Raw genomic sequence first — 19,180 nt, forward strand, 5'->3', positions numbered from 1 at the left:
AATACATGATGTTTTTTTTTGCTTCCAGAACATCATTCGACCCCCCGCGGACCCGAGCTCCTGGAATTAGCTAATTGCCATTTATCCCGTCGTGGCGGAGTCAAGCCTGAAATAGGAGGTTTTGCCAGGGATCACGACTCAAGCACAACGATTTAAAGTTTTCGCACATTCGCCTACGCCGTTGTCCGTGAACTTGATAGCTCGCCGACCGGCTGTCACGGAAAACCTATGAGCAGCTCAGTTAACAGTATCTGAAAGGGAAAAAACTTACAGATATAACTGAGGTTGTGATATGGGGGTAAACATAAGTTTCAGTACCAAGTCCTGTAGCTCATCAGAAGAAACCTTTGGCGTCTTGGAGTCAACAAAGCGGACCACACTTCAGGCCCCGTCCCAACTCTCTGCGCCGCGCTGTAGGGCTTGATGTGTTTTCGGGAGGAGCCGAACAGTTCATCAGTTTGACACATTCATCAGCAGGGGCCGCCTTGCATAATGGGGTACGGAGTAGAGGGCCAAGGGGCTATACCACAATGCACTATTCGCGCCTGTTCATTGATAGAACCTCCCAACTCCCCTGCTGAGCCTCAATTGAACATGCCGATCCTGCCGTTGTTACCCCCGAGTCCAAGTATGGTCAAAGTCGGCAACCATCGGACCGTACGGAGTCACATTCAATCTAGCGCCTCGGACTCGGGCAAACATGCAACACCTTTTATGGGAACTGCACAGAATTAACTTTCCAATTCGCCATATTTAGCAGCGAGTCGATATACAATTCGACATATATAGGATCTAAATCTACTGTTGCAAGCCTTGTGTAGGCCCATGCTCAACAACCTTCCCCTTATCTAGACGAATGAAATAGTTGGCATCCTGGACAGCCTCAAGCCGATGAGCGATGGTGATGACGGTGCTGGTGGTCAACTCGTTTCTTAGCACCTCCTGAACTCTGGCTGCTGTCTCCTTGTCAATAGACGCAGTGGCCTCATCCAAGACCACAATTGGGCTCCTTCTGAGAACAGCCCGGCCGATACCTATAAGCTGGCGTTGACCTTGGCTCAGATTCTTGCCGCCACCTTCAATGTGCATGTACAAGTCCCAGTCCGGGCCCAAGACACGATGCAAGACTCCAACACACTCGACATCCATAAACTGGCGCAACGGATCCAGGTTGTCTCGCAGAGTTCCAGGGAAAAGAACCGGATCTTGAGCGACGAAGCTTACTCGTTGCCGCCAGACATGAACGTCTACATCAGACAGCTTGAACTCCCCGATGCGAATGGATCCCTCTGACGGATGGATCGTCGCAAGGAGCGCTAGGGCTAGGGTGGACTTACCAGACCCCGTTCTGCCCAGGACCGCGCAGGTGGATCCACCGGGAATAGTAAAAGAGGCGTTTGACAGCGAGGGATCCAAATGGGGTGCATACTTCAATGTTACGTTATCGAAGGTAACGTCGTCCACGTGATGAGGCCAGTTAGCAGGCGGCTTGATTTCTCCGCAAGGCTCTTCAGGAATATGGAGGAGCTCGATCACACGCTCGACCGAGACAAAGTCCATTTGCAGGGTGCCGTACTGTTTGCAGAGGTTGTGCGTCGCCTCAACGAAAGAGGATGCCGTAGTCAAAACGAACGCAGTCAACCCTGGCGAGAGGCCCTTGTAGAGGGCAAGTAGAGTGAGAGCAAACGTAGAGACGGCTGACAGGGCATCAAATCTGTACATGAGCCACGCCTGCAGGCTCCAATAGAAGTGGTCCATCTTTTGAAACGCGTCTGTCACCACAATGTTCATGTTCTGGAAGTGATGTTGCGCTTTGAATGCTCGAATAGTGGCGAGTCCGTCAAGAAGTATGCCAAAGTTGGACATCAGCGGACTCAAAGAGACCATCTCCAGCCTTCGAAGGCTTTGTGAAGTGGGCAAGAAGCGCATAAAGATGTAGACAAACCAAACAGTCATGCCGATGGAAAATACAAGGAAGACCGGCGTGACTGAGGCGATGACCACCATGCTCGAGAACCAAGCAAGAGACCACCAGGCCACTTGCTGCAAGGGAGACATGATGCCTCCGTCAATCATTCCAATGTCAGAAACGAGGCGGTTCATCAGGCGTCCAACGGGAGTAACATCGTAAAACCGGAAGGTTGCTCGGCTGACTTTCTCAATCACCCTGCGGAAGAGGTTCTTGGCGGCCTTGTAAATCATGAGCAAGGCAAGACCTTCCGATAAGGTGAAGATGAGGGCTTGGAAGAGTGCGATTCCGAGATAGAGGAGCAGCCAAGGGCGCAAGTCTGCATCGGGATTTGGTAGGCCGTCAAAAAGATGAGAAAAGTCAACACCGGATGAAGCATCCTTCGTGGCCGTCGTTTCCTTGTAAGATTCGCCCCAGGCCTTGAGGAACCAGTAGTTGAGAAGGCTACCCAGCCTAAACAAGCCGAAAACAACAACCAGCGCGGCCCACCACTTAAGCTTGCCAGCTTGAATGTAAGTCCAATAAACAGATAGCATCACGCCACCGTGGGCACGGTGTTCGTCTTCAATGAACTTGGATGGGATAGCAGCATTCTGTTGTCCTTCGTCGATAGTGTGCTCCTGTTCGTCCTGTTGCACTGCTTGATCATCGTCCTCCTGAAGAAATTTAGCAATCTCCGCAGAGGCCTCCTCGGAGTTCAAGACTCGAGCGGTGCCGTCTGTAATCTCAACCATCTGATCCGCTAGATGGATACACAGGTCGATTCGGTGGGTGACTAGAACCACGGTACGACCTTCGACAAGCGGGCCTTGGAAAAGCTTCTTCACTATGAACTCGGCAGTATTGTGGTCAAGAGCTGCGAGGGGGTCATCGAGCAGCAACACACGAGACTGGCTATAAACAGCTCGTGCTAGGGCGACACGCGCTCTCTGACCACCCGATAAACCGATACCGTTTTCGCCCATATCAGACAAGTCGCCGTGCTTGAAGTTGGCTAAATCTGGAAGCAAGGCGCAGGCATCAAGCACTTGAGTGTACCTTGTCGCGTCGAAGGGTGCCGAGAACAGAATATTATCGCGAATGTTCATGTGCTGGAGCCAAGGAGTTTGTGCACAATAACCAATCGGTTCTGTTGGGATAATAACGTCGCCCATTTGACGGTCCAGCTCTCCAAGGATTGACTGCAATAGCGCTGACTTGCCAGAGCCAACCTTGCCAAACACTACAGTGAGCCCCTGGGGAAAACTAAGATCGAGATTTTTCAACACTGGACGCTCGTACCCAGGCCACGCGAAGGTAGCCTTGCTGAACTTGATGTCATTCGTAAGGTGGTCAGCATACACACCATCCTTATCAGGCTCACCCATAAACTCTTCGATACGACCCAGCGCAATCGAGGCGTTTAGCACAACGGTGATCAGATTTGGTAGCTCCTTAAAACTTGTCTCCAGCATGGCGAATAATTGAAGCGCTGGGAATGCCACATCGACGGTAAGGGTCTTGCCAGCGAGGAACGTGTAAGCGAAGAATGTAGCGACGGGAAACAGAGTTCCAGAGGCAATGTTTAGTGTAGAGATAGCAATTCTCCAAAGCCCCGTCACGATTCTAGTGTTGAGCTCGTGCTGTCTAGTAACCATGATGGTGTCAAGCCACTTGGATTGCCAGTCGTACCACCGGAGATGTCTAATTCCTTCGACAAATTGAGATGTGGACTGTAATCTTGCGTCCGTGGCAGCTCTGCGGACACGCTCCTTCTTGAGAAGCTGAGCGATGAAGATCGTGTTCAGCACCTGAGCAACTATGACACAAGCCATTCCTAGCACACACGGCCATCCGAGGAGCTGCCAGACGAGAACGAATGAAAAGATGAACTGAAGCGGCTTCGTTACAAGAGACGGAAATTCCCAAAATCTTTGAGCAACCTCGTAGACATCGTTCCTCATAAGATTGAGAATTTTTCCTGTGGTGGCAGGCTGCTTGTGTTCCTGAAGCTTCTGGTACTTTGGGGCACTCTTTTTCTGTGGTCGAAACCAAGCAAGGATCTTGCTGAACCTGCTCGTGGTCTCGTTTTCTTCGGTGGCATCACTCTCGGCAGAGTCGCTATCTTCGCTTTCACGAGTTTCTTCGCCAGAAATCATCTTCTCGGCGGCAGGCTGACCAAAGAACTTTCTAGACAAGGTTTTGGCGTAGATGGTAGTGATCATCTCACCCCGAGATCGCTCATAGCAACGTCTGGAGAACCACAATTGGAAGACGGCGGACTGGCAAGCCACGAGACGGACTGCGAGAATAGCAAGTGCGTAGAGAATGGAAACCTCAATATTGCGGGAGCCGACTTGGATCGACTGGAGAAGCTGCTTCAGTAAAAGCGGGATAGACAAGTTTGCGGCAGTCTCAACGATTCCGAGGAAAGACTGGATAATGAGATCCAAACCATTGGCTGAGATAAGTTTGGTCATCATTGAGCCACGGAGATCGCGGAATAGCGTATGAAGTCGGTCGTGCTGAAAATCAAAAGGCAACTGCCAGACGTCCTCGTCGTGGAGCTGCTTCTCAGAACCCCTAGCGATCAACGAGCCCATCCACGACACCGTCATGAATTGCCAGAGAGTAAGGTTGTCCTCGGGGCTGCGGAGCTCATAGGTCGGGTCAGAGTGGGCAATGCCAGAGTCGCCAAGTCGGGGGTCTCGCATAGGCATCGCAACAATGCCAATGAGCGCCGCAAGACTAAGAATAGGGTCTGCCAATGTAAAGGCGGAGATTGTTCCGTAGAGCTTGTAGCTGAAGGCGGTCGAAATGATACCACAGACAAAGATGGTGACATAGAGACAGAGGAGCGTCTTTGGCGTCTTTGAAGGCCGGTCAATCGCAGTAATCAACACGGCACCAAGCCAAGGAATGAGGTCTGAGATGATGAAGAGGCTTCGTGGGGGAGATACAGCGGCTACAACGGCTTGGAGCAAGCCTCCGACAGCAGCTGTGAAGAGATAGACGGTCCAGAACGTCCATAGTTTCTTCCGAGGAATTTGGGCAGCTTCGGAATATTTGGATTCTTGGGCAAAGGCACTACACCACGACGGGCGGCGGCGTATCAGTGGGCGAGCGACGACGAGACACCACAGGAAGACTGCGATACCAGCGCGAACGAGATTCGTAAACTGCATGACTCTGGCAGCATCGAAGAAGTCTGTCGTGGCCAAGGTAGAATTGTTGTGCTTCGCGTGAGGAAAAGTATGCAGCGATGGGCCGCCGAAGACATCTTGAAGGGCGACATAGCTATAGAATGCCACTCCACGGCCACCTTGCCCTGTCAGGCTCTCCTCAAAGTTTACGTAGCTACCCATGGTGGAGGAAGTTTGGCAGCTACCGTGGATTGACACGTTTGGAACCGTGGTCGCGACACCATTAAGCCTTCAGCCGCGGGGTCGTGAACCAGGAGGAATGTTGAGATTGTTGCAGATGCTGTACGGGTACGGGTTCCGATTCACCGCTCTGCATGAAGTCCCATTCGCTACTGAGTATTGCCGAATCCTGCACCTGACCTTTCACGTGTTTTTTATTTTTCCTTTCTCCGAAATAACAGCATTGTGTGTGCCATGTTCTCAGAGAGAGCCATTGACCGACCGCATTCGGTCGGGTGTATGTTTCAAAATCGGATGAAAAGGTGATGTTGTAGAAAATAAGGCTGCGAACAATAACACCTAGGTTCGTTTTTGGACAATGGACCAGCTGGTAACGAACCAGAGCGTCCCAAAGGCTTTCCGGCTCCCGCTACTCAGGTACCGGAGCAAATTGATTGAGACAAGACTAAGCGCCGATGTTTTTGCGGCTGATGACATAATGATCCACATCCCCTGGAGGGGCTCAAGCTTCTCAATCACCGGCCTAATGCCGGTAGACCGGTGGACAGGTTCTTCCGGGCCAAGATCCGAGTTCATCCCCGGAATTAAGAACGAGATGGACCCCACAATACGAACCCGAACCCGATACATCAACCATGCATGATGCCTCGGTTCCCGCCAACACCAAGGATCTGCATCGTTAACCCGTGGTGATTAACTAGAAATACTCCAAGCGAGGGGCCACACTTGGCTTGCACCATGTGCGTGTGTGGGACCCCCGCACTGAATAGCCACCATTCAACGGCTCTAGAGATTGGCTTATACGACAAAGACATGGACCGCCTGTGGACCTTGCGCAACACTTCAGGGGCTTGCGATGGACCAGACACTCCTGGCGTAGGATCTGTGGCTATACGAGCCCTGCTTCTGACGAACCTGTGTTTGCGTACGTTGCCCAGCAGAAAGATGGACTCTCCTACATAAAGTGGCAAGCCAGTCGCTTCGTCCAAAGAAGATCAGTCCCCTCTCCCTTCAGTTCGTCTCATTTTGCACAGACATATATCCAACATGTCGAACCTGAGCGATACTGTCAACCCGGCCGTCGCCTTTGACGACCAAATCTCGAAGCACCTCCCAGCAGTCACTGCTGGCTTGGTATTCATTGTCTTTGCGTGGTTGGCTCAAAGTTGGTTTAAGGTTGACCCGCTCGCCAACGTTCCCGTCGTCGGGGGACAGGGCGGAGCATGGAAGCGGAGGAAGGAATTCGCTCAGGGTAAGGGAGCGGATTACTACATTGAAGGTTACCGGAAGGCAGGTTCACTTTTTATATGTTGGTCTTTGGTTATTTGGCTGACTGCTTTTACAGTTCAAGGACCGCGTTTTCCGTGTCACCACACTGAGGAGTAAAGCCAACCCCCCGCTAAACAAAATCCCCACAACATTGTACTGACCTTCACTTAGAGCGTGACACCGTATGCGTTCCCACGAAGTATCTTCCCGACCTCAAGAAACTCCCAGACGATGTTCTCAGCTTCACAAAGGCCATTGATGAGGTATGTGGCACGTCACTCACTCCTGCCCCTCCTGCTAACTTTTTAGTCAATGCAAGTCAAGTACACCAAGGTCGAGACCGATACTCCCCTCATCGTACACACAGTCAGAGCATCATTGACCCCAGCGCTTCGTAAGTTTGTCCCCCCCACCAAGATATCATACTAACCCCAACCCTAGCCCGCATCAATGAACTCGTCGCCGACGAAGTAGCTGAGTCGATGCGCCTCGAGCTGCCACAATCCCAAGAATGGACCGAAGTAAACATCAACTCAAAGCTCCTTCGCATCGTAGCCATGGCCTCCGGTCGCGTCTTCATCGGTCCCGAACTCTGCAGAGACGAGAGATACATCGATGCCTCCATCAACTACACGGTCGACCTCATGACCGCCGTCCACATGGTCTCCTTCCTGCCCGGTCCGCTCCGCCCATTCGTCGCTCCCTTCTTGCCTCCCCTCAAGAAGCTAAACCGCCGCATTGCCGAGGCCGAGGCAGTCTTCCGCCCCATCGTGGAGGCCCGCAGACAGGCCAAGGCGGAGAAGGGAGACGACTACCAGGAACCCGACGACATGCTTCAATGGATGATGAACGCCCCCGCCAAGTTCGGAGAGGTCGACAATCGAACCATGGCCCAGAACCAGCTGGGTATCAGCTTTGCCGCCATCCACACGACCTCGTTGACGACGACGAACGCTTTCTATTGGCTTGCCGCTAAGCCTGAGCTGATCCCGATCCTGAGAGACGACGTTCAGCAGGCATTGCTCGAGTCTGGAGGCCAATTCTCGAGCCCGGCGCTGCAGAACATGAAGAAGCTGGACAGTTTCCTCAGGGAGGTGCTTCGTTGCTCCCCGCTCTCCGCTGGTAAGTCTATTGTCCCCCCCCCCCCCCCCCCACCCTTGCTGACTCTCATCCTCCGAGTCCCCTCTACGAATGCTAACTTTTTTTTTTTTTTCTTTCTCCAAGGTTCCTTCCAGCGCAAGGTCCTCAAGTCATTCAAGCTCCCCGACGGTCAGATCATCCCCGAGGACGTAGTCATCGAAGTACCCGCCGGCGGTATGAACCTCGACGACGAGATCTTCCCCAACGCCGCGGAGTTCGATGCTCTTCGCTACTACAAGCTCCGCATGGCCAAGGAGGAGGCCGAATCCGGCGCAAAGGCGGCCGAGGTTGTCGCCCAGAGCCAGTTCGTCAGTGTCGGCGCGTCTCACCTCACCTTTGGCTACGGACGCCACGCCTGTCCCGGTCGCTTCTTTGCCGTCAACGAGATCAAGATGATCATGGCCAACATCTTGTGCAACTACGAGATTAAGCTGCCGGACGGCGTGACCGAGAGATACGAGAACCTCAAGTTCGGCGCGAGTGTAAGTGATTTATGTCTCTTGAGGTATTCGAAACGAAAACTAACAAAGGCTTTATGTAGTCTATGCCCGATCCCAGCAAGACCGTCATGATCAGGAAAATTTAGCTCGGCGAGGAGTTGAACATGTTATTTTTCTTTAGGGTCATGTTCACCATTGTTCCATTTGCGTAAGGAGGGATATGTCAGGATTTTTTTTGGTTTATTATAGCATACGAGGCAACCTTAGGGCAACGACTACTCATCATAGTGAGGAAGGGGGTATCAATTCAAGGATCCATATCATCAACGTCAATCTGTTCCATCACGCTTTTCTTGGGCCACTCAATCCAGGGACGCCATTTATCATCAATGACTTCATCAATCATGAGCATGGCGCCCTTGCTCCATCCCCCTGAGGCCCAGTCTCCATGCTCGCAAAGCCTAGACAGCGCGAGAAAGTGGGCCAGAATCACCAGCGCGGTTGGGTGTTCGTTGCCAATCATGTCGATGAAGAGAGCGGGCAAAGTGACCGACCAGCCCCAAACGCCACCTGGCGTGTTTCCCTCGGTCTTGACCAGCTGGTGCGATCTCCGCAGAGACTCAAGCGCTAGGACACAGACGGTCTGCTCGTTGATTACGTCGTGGAATGTCGCGGGAACCTCCCTCGCGAGGTTGGTCACGATGTCTAGCCTCTTTTGAAACACACTTCCGGCTTTGATGCCGGGAGCGACCTGCGGTATGCGCAGCAGCATGTCAAGCGGCCCGCCTCGTTGTCTCCATTCATCCAAAGGCTGAAAATCTAGAATACCTTTTACGCCGTGGAGGAACCGGAAGGACTGTGCAACGTCGCCGAGACCCACCGGTCGGCCGATGGTGTCGGCGTGGGCCACTGAATAGATACTCACGATGAAGATAAGCGAGGCAAGGAAGAAGTAGGCCTCGCAGTTAGTCTTGTCAATGTCATTCAGTCGGGTCGCAAAAAACCGCAGCGCAGTGTTCTGATGGTGCACCGAGATGATGTCCCACTTTCTACGCTCTTCCGGGTGGACATGGGCGTAATGGAGGGCGGCAACGGCAAGGAGGCCGTGCATGAGAAATTTCTACCGTGCGACAAGATAAAGTTAGTGGTGCATTTCTTGTATGAGATAGACTTCTCACGGCAGACGGGAAGCAGGGGAGGGGGGTTGTGAGGGGGAAATTTTACATGGGAGCATGCCATCTCGGGTATAGCCGTCTTCCACAGCTCTTCGGTGCAAGAGTCTTTGAGAGTGTTGCTCGTAACGGTGCTGTAGTGGTGCATCAGACGCAGACTCTGTAACCAATCCTCAGAAAGGTCTAGAGGGTCTGCTGCGGCGTCGGCGGCAGGGCGGGAATCAAGTTCTGGGTCACCTGAGTATGGTGACGTGCTCACTGGGGATAGACTTCAGTGAACTTGACCACGATGAAAATAATGCAGATCGATTTGATCCTTACCTGCTGTCGGTGTAAAACTTGTGTCGCTCGCGGCGGCTGTCATTGGCGGCGGTGGTGGTTCTCGCATCACAAGGGACGCTTGGATCGGGACATGTTGCCCTACAGACCTGTAGCTCGCGGGTGGCGTAGGTGGCGCCGTCGCAGACGGGAGGGGATCTAGAAGACTGCAATGTGTGCCATGGGCGACGCATCTATGGCACGGTCGGTTCTCGTCACACTGCGGCGGATGTCAAATGACTCTCCTAAAAAGGTCTCTTTTCTTCACTTCAATCGATACGGAAATCATCGTACCTTGACACGGCGAGCCTTACAACGGAGACAGCCATTCCTGGATTTTTTGTGGCCCAGACGTCGGGTACGCTTCTCCATGGTTGATGAATCGCAACGTGGAAGAGCGAAATGACATTCGTTTGGTGGATCAGGAAGCGGAACGGGTTCGCGTTCGTATATGGGAGAAAGAGGGGAGAGAAGGGAGTTAGCTAGGTTGATAAATGGCTGAGAAAAGAGAATACGAGCACAATCCCACCCAATAAGGGGTCTGGCGAATCCCGAATACGGCACTGGCATGCCACTAATTTGTGGGTATTAATCCACAGACAAAGGGAGACACGTAAATGGCGCTATTTGCGGGGGGCAAGTTCCGACCGCTCAGAGATGGAGAAATACGATCACACATGCCTCTTGGATGCGAACCCGAGGTGTGAGTTTCATGTTTTGAGATGATGCTTGGCCAGCAGTTGATCTGCAAAGCTTTCCAGTTCGGGAGAAGAAACAATGTCCGTGCTGACCAAAGATATTGTATTAATCCCGATAGGACAAGTTTGACATTGGACGTTTGTCAAGACGTTTGACTAGTTGCACGTGGATTTCGTCTCAAAAGGACAAGCTCCGACATGTTTATTCACGACTTTCGACGTTTGTTGATGTTTACCGAAACGTGTGCGTGGCTCTTCATGAAATGAACGTCAAAAAGATGAGTTCCAAAAATGCTAGTTGAAATGTCGCGGCGTGACTATGCGTGGATTTTGCATAATGTGGCATCGTATTCGTAATAACCCTCCAATTTTCGGGTTTTTTGTACACATTGTAGAGTAGGTATACAGGGCTTGTCTTGCGTGTGCCTCGGCGCGGGGCAAAAGATACTTTTTTCCAAAACGAATACTGCACGAAAGAATCGTGAGAGCTAATTGAGCTCGAGAGTAGAATCCGTAATTAATCGAATGATGGTTGGGTTGGGTTTAATCAAGTATCGCAACTGCCATCTAACATTGTTAATTTGTCAAAACCACAAGGAGTAGCAAGCACGTAGATGGTCAACGTTGCAAGGTTAGGAGTCCGCCTATTACCCAAGCCCACGGCAAGATGAAACAACATCTTGAGGTACGTGAAATGTTGGAAGTATTGTAATCCAACGTTACAAATGTCGTTTGCTCTTTAAAATCTTGCCTTATTGTTGCTTTGAATTGAAGAGAAATACGGAAAGTGGGGTTAGAGGTGCCTCCAATGTATATATGTACGAGCTCCAGCTGCACTAACAATTTCCCCATCCCATTTCAGCATTCGAACGGTTTGCAGCTGCATGCTTAAAGGGAAGGGGCGCCTGCCTGCTACTGTCGAGCTTTGATCAAATCGACAGCCTGCGCCGGATCAAGTCAGCCAAAGTCACACCTTTCGACGCTCACAAAGACAAAGACGACTTACCTTCTCCGCCAACATGTAGACCGTCTGCTGCGTATTCGCTCCAGGCAGTAACGGCATGATGCTGCCATCCACTACACTGAGCCTTTCCGTTCCATGCACCACAAGATCCTCCCCAACCACGCCTCCCATCTCGAGCGGTTTCTTGGCCGCCGTTGCGATCGGATGAAAATTGGTCGGGATATACTGTTGCCGAATCCAGCTCTTCAGCGCCTCCCCTGTCACCGTCTTCCCTGGAGATGTCTCTCTCGGCCTATACTGAGCAAAATCCGGGCTCGCCATGTACTTGCGCATGTACTCGATGTTTTCAACCATGATTTCCATATCTGTCGGGTTGCTTAGTGCGCGGTAGTCCACAATGGGTTCGGCCTCTGGGTTTGTAGGATCAATGTTGATAGTTCCGTGGCTAACAACATGCATGCTCATCACAATGCCCCCCGCCCCGCCCATAAGCGGTAACCACATCAAGTTGGTATTCTTGCTACGCAGCAATCTGGCGTGTAGCTTCTGAAACGAAGCATAACCTGCAATAACCGTTGGGTGCGTCCCCTCAGGCAAGAACTCCGCCGGGTCCTGTGCCTCATATCTGGCCGCAATCTCCTCGAAATCCTCCGTCATGGTCGGCAGGCCGATCCATGCACCCAAGTTCGGCGCCGCTACGCTTCGCAAATCGCCATTCGCAGGCACATCCGGCCCCTTCGGGCTACCGTTGCCCCATTGGTATCCGACGCTCAAATAAGCGTGGTCCTGGAAGTTCTGGCCAACGCCGGGGATGTCGAGCAGCACCGGGATGCCGGCCTTTTCAAGAAGCGGTTTAGGACCGATACCGCTAAGCTGCAAGACCTGAGGGGTATGAACGGCGCCGGCGGCAATAATGACCTCCTTATTCGCCTTCACAGTGACGGATTGCCCGTCAGCGTCTCGAGAGAAGAACTCGACTCCAATCGCGGTCGTTCCATCAAAGAGGATTTTGCGTACTTTGTGCCGAGTGATAACCTCGAAGTTGGACCTCTCAATATCATCGTAGTGTCCAGTTCGTGAGTACGATCTTCTGTACGTCTTGGGGTCGATTGAGGAAGGGTACCAGAAGAGGCCGTTATCACCACCTGCGCCGTCGAGCGGTACGTTCATCCTTGGTAACTTTTTTACCGCCTGGTATGTAGGAACTAAGGCAAGTTAGCGTATTCGGAAATTTCTTTTAGGCTTGCGTACTCAGCGTAGGATTTTGGTACTCAGGGAAAGAAGCAAAAATCTTGGTGTTTTCTTCCATGCCCCAGGCTTCTGGGTCCCAGGTGATGTTGAACGCGTCGGCAAGCTCTTCCTTGGGTGGCGTAAAGTGAACAGCCTACAACGTATGCTGATTAGTGGTCAAGGATGACGTGATTACGGACGTTGGTACCTTCTTGAAGTACGGCAGGACGCCATCCCAATCCCAAGTCGAATTTGGTCCTCCGAGCTCTGCCCAGCCGTCATACTCGATCTTAGTTCCGCGAACCATGACCATTCCATTGATGGCTGAGCTGCCGCCGACGCAACAGCCTATCCAGACAAACTGCGTCCGGTTATTCATCTCTGGTTGTGGAACTGAGCTAATGTTGTATCGAATGCCGGGGTCGTTGAAGTTTCGGCCCTGGCCAGCTTCAATAACCTCGTCTGATACTAGAAGTTGGTGTTAGTTAAGCTAATCGATATCCTGGCCTCTTTCTCAACCCAGACATACTCAAATGACAGTACTCGATCACGAGTACGGAGTCTGGAAATTGACGGTGAGCAACATCACACCCCAGCCATGGGTTCTCGTCACTGACGCTGTCCATCCTCACTCAGCCTATCCGCAACTGTTAACCCTGCTGTTCCTGCCCCAACTACGATATAGTCGTATGAGTCTTTGACTTGTTCAGTTCGTTCAAGAATTGTTGCGGACTCCAAGAGCAATGGCTTTGCGATAGCCGGCGACACCATCAGCAGAGCGGCTGCGCCCGCGAACGCGACAACGGATTGAAGCATCATGGCACGAAACTGGATACTTCTCTTCCTGCAGATCGGTGGCGCCGTCCCGGACGATTCACCTCAGGAGAAATGCCCCGGCTTTTAAAGTCGATCATACTGCAATGCCTAGAAGTCTACAGCCAAATGCGTCGTTGCCAGCAAACACTTTTCCATCCAACAATTAATCAAGGCATTATAGCTGTCAGCAAACAATGCGGGGGATCACGCAGGTAGTGCAACCTACGCCTCGGACTCACGTTGGCGATGCAACCGCCCAACGCCTCTGAATGAAAGTCGGCGAGCGCTATTGGATGAGCCAGACTTTGGTACCTGTGGGGTGAAGATGACCGACGTCGAAAGGGCATCTCCATCCATTGCCGGCCGATGCCAAGCTGCAACGGATTCATCCATGTGCGGTCAGCACAAACCATGTGGCCTACACCAGCCTGGCGTACCACAAAGACCTCGACGCAGGTGTCGAATTGGGATTATAGAAATCAGGGTGGAAAGCCTGTACGTAAAACCGTCGGATGTTCCTGCCAAGAACCAAGAGCTGCAAGTTCCCGGCCCCCCTGCAGGTCACACAAAGCATCTCCTCATTTCAAAAAGCAAAGTTGGTTTCTGCTAATTACGTCGGGTCTCGCGCATTTGAATCGGCCGAGTGGCCATTTAGTTATTCACCCCTTGTCACCGTTGGCACTCTATTCTCTTGTTGGCTTTACACCAACCTTCACTCTGTCTTCCGGTGTATTTTAGTACATGTGCTAATGATCGTTGATACTAAGGAACAATCAAGCAATCAACAACCCTTCTCATAGAAATGGTGTCATTTCGGTGCCCTGGATAAGCTGCAACAAGGAATTGTCCTCCGCGATTCTGATATTCGTGACCACGACGCATCCCAACGGCCTCCGAAGCCGGTGGTCCCAAATCGCAAATACGAAGATGCACGTCTGCTTAGCGCGGGTAGCATGCACTCGATATCACCAAGGCATGGATATTAAGTGCTGGGTAGATAACCCAAGCTCAAGATGGCAGGTCGATGCAAAGTTGCAAAGTTACAAATGGCGGGCTTTTGGCTTGGCTTCCGTGCTAAGGTTCCTTTGAGAGTGGGGATGTCACCTCGTCGACTGCCCAAAGTGGGCAAAACTGCTGGGGAGAGACCATCTGCTGATATTCGATACGAGATCGTCAGAAGAAATCGGCATCGCGCAAGCTACAGCTCAGACCGCTTGGGATTCTGATAAAAGACGGACAGCATCCGGCAATGTTCTGGATATGAGGTTGAGAGTGAGAGTCAGGCATTGACCATCAATTCCACCGTGCCTGGATTTGGACATCATTCGCTTAAGTTCCAACCATGCGCATCACAGGTGCCCTCATCTCTGCGCTGGCCTTGGCCGGCACAGGAGTCGCCAATGTTTCTCGACGAGCTGTCGAAGACGACGTCCGTCCTTCCAATGATACTGCTGTAGTGCCCAAGAAGTTCATCCTCGAGGTTGAGCAGGTGAGTATTTGAGGCGTTTGGGGGCACAGTTAGATGCTAATAAACCTCTGCAAGGGAGCCGACAAAGACGCCCTTGTTAAACAAATCGAGACCAAGGGCGGCAGCAAGGTTCTCAAGGTCTTTGACTCGTCCGTTTTCAGCGGTCTTGCCGTTGAGTCTGACGTTGAGAATACCGATACTCTAGAGTCCCTTCTGCCCGTTGTCAAGGCGTGGCACTCTACTCGCATCCAGCTCGCACCTGTCGTCACTGGTGAGTCTTACAGTGATGATGCTACTGCGCTCAACTACTCCATCCACTGGATGACTGGTGTCGACAAGCTGCATGAGCAGGGCATCTTTGGCAAGGGAGTCAAGGTAGGTGTCGTAGACACCGGCACTGAATACACGCATCCTGCTGTGAGTTAACCTTGCTTGACCGCCACTTTTGCACTGCTAACGGGCCATTTGCAGCTGGGAGGATGCTTTGGAGAAGGCTGCAAGGTTGCTGGTGGATATGATTTCGTCGGAGATAACAGTAAGTCTTGGTTGCGTGACTCTTAGGGAACTGATTCAACTGACACTTTGTTAAAAGCCTACTGGCCGTACCCTGGAGAGGTGAGACAGCCCGATGAAGACCCCTTGGACTCGGCCGGTCACGGAACCCACGTTGCTGGTATTATCGCCGGTAAGAGTGAGCAGTAAGTGACAGTGTCGGCCGAAAAACCCAATCATCCGCTCACCGGTATCCCTAGGTTTACCGGAGTCGCCCCTGAAGCCACTATCTACTCGTACAAGGTCTTCGGTCCTAATGTAAGCCTCTACGTATCTCCAGCTGAACTTCGCCCCTGACAGCCACCTAGGAAGGTACCAGCGAAGAAGTCCTGATTGAAGCATTCCTCCGCGCTTTCGACGATGGCGTCGACATTATCACGGCCTCTGTCGGTTCCACTGGTGGCTGGTCTAACAACGCTTGGGCCCTTGTCGCAGACCGCATCGTTCAGCAAGGTGTCGTTGTCACCATCGCCGCCGGAAACTCAGGCGAAGTCGGTGCATTCTTCCCCAGCAGCGGCGCCGCCGGCAAGGAGGTCCTCGCCATCGGCTCCGCCGACGCGTCCATCGTCTCAGCCCGCCAGTTCGCTGCAACTTTCAACCTTGACGGCCAGTCCAACCGCACCATTCTTGGCTACCGCCCGGCCGAGGAGCAGTTCCCTCCCGAAGTTGTTGGCTGGCCTATCGTGCCGGTCACTCTCAACATCAGCGTCGAGAACGATGCCTGCCAGCCCTTGCCGGAGGATGTGAACTTCAACAACACCATCCCGCTGGTGCGCTTTGACGAGGGCTGTGCTGACTGGCAGCGACAGCGATGGGTTCAGGAACGAGGCGCCAGATTCATGCTCTTCTATCTTACAGATAGGCCTGTACTCGGCTCATCCGGACAAGGCTGGGCGCAGAGCGACTGGGGTCTCTTGTCCAAGGACGCTGGCGAGGCCATTGTCAAGACCTACATTGACGGAGGCAATGTCACCGCCGATTTCTCCCTAGACCAGAACAACAACTACGTCGCCATGTACAACTCCGGCGGTGGAAAGCCTTCCGTTTTCACGTCCTGGGGAGGTAAGTCGTGCAAACCCCTGGGAATCCAACCAGCGAACAGGCAATCTCACTTAAAAATACAGGTACTTTCGACCTCGAGTTGAAGCCCGACATCACTGCCCCCGGCGGCCGCATCTTCGCCCCTTTCGTCGGCAAGCGCTGGCGTGATCTCTCCGGCACTAGCATGGCCTGCCCTTACGTTGCCGGTGTTGCAGCCCTCTACATCTCCGCACACGGTGGCCGTTCCGTCCACGGTGCCGGCTTCGCCAGAACCCTTCACGCCCGCATCTCCGCCTCCGGACGCGCACTCCCCTGGTCCGACGGCAGCACCAAGGACTATGGCTTCTGGGCCTCCCCTCTCCAAGTTGGTAGCGGTCTCATTGACGCCCTGGCCGTTATCAACTCCACCTCGCAGCTATCCGGAGAGATCAAGTTCGCCCTCAACGATACGCACCACTTCTCTCGCTACCACCAGGTGGACATCACCAACACTGGCACCACGGAGATCGAATACAAGTTCCAGGTGCAGAACGCCGCTGGTTTCGAGTCCTACTGGACCGCCGAGGCCGCCGGCAACCCAAGCATCATTGGCGCCCCTCGTTTCAAAGACTTTGTGGAGCTTGTGCCGATCAAGATTGACGCCGCTGTGAGCTTGCCGTCGGGTTCGTTCAAGGTTGGGCCTGGTGAGACCAAGACCGCCAAGTAAGTCGCTGCGTATTCGAACGAGGCGTCGTGAACTGACACGTAGACCAGGTTTTCTTTCGACATTCCCCAGGGCCTCAACGCGACAAGACTGCCCGTATGGGGTGGCAAGATTCTCATCAGCTCCAACAACGGCGATGTGCTTTCGGTGCCCTATTACGGTTAGTTGAACCTCGCGCTTCCGGGTGTCATAATGCTGTATTGACGAGTGTCCTCGCAGGTGTCGGCGGCAGCATCAAGCATGAAATCGCTGATATGTTCTACTCATCAATGGGCTACCCGCGCATCGCCTCTGGCGTCAACCGGACCCTTATTTCCGAGAAGTCGAGGTAAGCAGCTATCAATCGCGCTCTCGATTGTATGCACACTAACTGGTGTGGTGAATAGCTTTGCTTTCGACCTTTCCCTCGCGGCCCAGGATTTCCCCAGACTCCAAGTTGCCCTTACCTGGGGTACTCGTGAGCTGAGGTGGGATGTAAGTGTTTTCCTTGACCCAGACTACCTCAATTTGAACATTTCACCCCTCTGACTGGAGATGTTAGGTCTACGAGCCGACCTACCAAGAGCGCGAATGGGTCTACCCCCCAGTCGCCGGCAAGAACAAGTACATTGGCTCTGTCGCCGCTTTTGACGTCTATAACACCCCCAACTACCCCAACTTCGACCCTGCCAGCGACAGCGTGAACAACTCCTTCGCCTACCCGCTGCAAGACCAGCCCCGTGATTCGCCTTATGAGTCGTGGTGGCTCGGTAAGCTGGCTGACGGGTCCCAGATCAAGCCCGGAAAATACAAGTAAGTTTGGCTCGTATTTTTTTTTTGCTTCTTCCAGTCATAGGCCTCAGTCGTTCTAACTCTCAAACTTATAGGTTCCGTGTCGCTGCTCTGAAACCCTTTGGTAACCCCAAGGCGTCGGACAACTGGGAGATATTCGATACCCCCGTCATCGAGGTCCTGCCGCTCCCGGGCAATTCTACCGCTGCGCTCCGTCATTAAAAGATGTGACGCCAGAGAGAGAGTGTGTGTGTGTTTCTGAGTTGCATGCACTTGCAGCTTGAGGTTAGTAATTGGCTATCAATACAGATATAACATCAAGTATATGCTTCTGCTTCTAAACCCTCTCTCATGTGGGCCCGTGACTGTTCTTTCCCCATGACCGAACGACACCAAGTCATCCTTTGTCTTCCAATACACACGGCCCACATCGGGTTCAATGCCATCTTTGTCAAAGACCATCCATCCCATTCACCCAGTGACCCACCGCACATCTCTCTGTGTTCTTGATGGAAAAGTTGTACCATGAGGAATAATAATATACAACACCATTGGAGAAAAAAATTAGAAAAAAAAAAGAAAAAAAAAAGAAAAAGTCAATCACGATAATTCTGCAAAAGAAGAAGAGGTCACCAAATTATCCAGTAAAAGAAAGAAAAGAACAAAAAGGATATTCCGGAACGGGGAATTGAACCCCGAGCCTGACGGCAGCCCTCGTATGAGAGCGTCAAATGTTGACCATTACACCATTCCGGATATTTGACTTGTTGATGAGAAAAATGTGACATGAGCCAGTTTATCATGGGCGGGTGCTCAAAGCAGCCCCCCCCCCAACGTTGAGGAGGGTCCGGTCCCACAGAACCCAACCCAACCCCCCCCCCCCCCCCCCTTTGAAAAGAAAAAGAAAAAAAGAAAGTCTTGGTGGGTGGGGATGCTAATATTATAGTATACATAGTAGTATATTCCTGGGCAAAAATCCGCAATGTTCCGCTTGATGTGAGCGAGCGGTGTGCGGAGTACGATGATTGGCTTCATTTTTTTTTTTTTTTTCAAAGGGAGACCCAAGCGGTAAAGGGAGTTTCCGAGACAAATTCACACTCACTGCAAGGCTTCACAATGTTGCAACAGACTCAAATTTTTGAAAATATTATTCGTGATTTGAAATTTGATTTGGGGAAAAAAAAAAAAAGAATGAACATAACGTGATTCTAATCTAAAGCTTATCCATGAACGTTTGTTGTTTGTCGTCATGATAGTTTCGCCTCCT

At 52.2% G+C, this 19,180-nt stretch overlaps 5 protein-coding genes across 5 annotated transcripts; 2 read left to right on the forward strand and 3 right to left on the reverse strand.

The window, feature by feature from the left end:
• Positions 1-798: 798 nt before the first annotated feature.
• On the reverse strand, positions 799-5,313 carry CTRU02_204485 (ABC bile acid; the record flags this gene model as incomplete). Its single annotated transcript, XM_036720958.1, has 1 exon — positions 799-5,313. One exon carries the CDS (start codon positions 5,311-5,313, stop codon positions 799-801), a length of 4,515 nt encoding a protein of 1,504 aa, XP_036586942.1.
• A 1,065-nt stretch (positions 5,314-6,378) lies between these two features.
• On the forward strand, positions 6,379-8,326 carry CTRU02_204486 (Ent-kaurene oxidase 7; the record flags this gene model as incomplete). The annotated part of the gene is made up of 7 exons (XM_036720959.1): positions 6,379-6,621; positions 6,677-6,713; positions 6,772-6,863; positions 6,910-6,994; positions 7,042-7,722; positions 7,825-8,222; positions 8,282-8,326. The coding sequence occupies 7 exons, from the start codon at positions 6,379-6,381 to the stop codon at positions 8,324-8,326; spliced, it is 1,581 nt and encodes a 526-aa protein (XP_036586943.1).
• Positions 8,327-8,487: 161 nt separating this feature from the next.
• On the reverse strand, positions 8,488-10,042 carry CTRU02_204487 (C6 zinc finger domain-containing protein; the record flags this gene model as incomplete). The annotated part of the gene is made up of 4 exons (XM_036720960.1): positions 8,488-9,300; positions 9,405-9,610; positions 9,674-9,890; positions 9,965-10,042. 4 exons carry the CDS (start codon positions 10,040-10,042, stop codon positions 8,488-8,490), a joined length of 1,314 nt encoding a protein of 437 aa, XP_036586944.1.
• Positions 10,043-11,280: 1,238 nt separating this feature from the next.
• CTRU02_204488 (glucose oxidase) lies at positions 11,281-13,381 on the reverse strand (the record flags this gene model as incomplete). The annotated part of the gene is made up of 6 exons (XM_070204386.1): positions 11,281-11,310; positions 11,375-12,537; positions 12,584-12,716; positions 12,771-13,030; positions 13,092-13,124; positions 13,180-13,381. 6 exons carry the CDS (start codon positions 13,379-13,381, stop codon positions 11,281-11,283), a joined length of 1,821 nt encoding a protein of 606 aa, XP_070062149.1.
• A 1,339-nt stretch (positions 13,382-14,720) lies between these two features.
• CTRU02_204489 (serine endopeptidase (subtilase)) lies at positions 14,721-18,135 on the forward strand (the record flags this gene model as incomplete). The annotated part of the gene is made up of 12 exons (XM_036720961.1): positions 14,721-14,867; positions 14,922-15,263; positions 15,318-15,381; positions 15,439-15,544; positions 15,599-15,656; positions 15,707-16,460; positions 16,523-17,141; positions 17,193-17,302; positions 17,362-17,470; positions 17,529-17,616; positions 17,684-17,934; positions 18,009-18,135. The coding sequence occupies 12 exons, from the start codon at positions 14,721-14,723 to the stop codon at positions 18,133-18,135; spliced, it is 2,775 nt and encodes a 924-aa protein (XP_036586946.1).
• Between the last annotated feature and the right edge of the window lie 1,045 nt (positions 18,136-19,180).

Source organism: Colletotrichum truncatum, assembly GCF_014235925.2.
Source record: "Colletotrichum truncatum strain CMES1059 chromosome Unknown Contig_0002, whole genome shotgun sequence".
In the NCBI taxonomy this organism is placed as follows: Eukaryota; Fungi; Ascomycota; class Sordariomycetes; order Glomerellales; family Glomerellaceae; genus Colletotrichum; species Colletotrichum truncatum.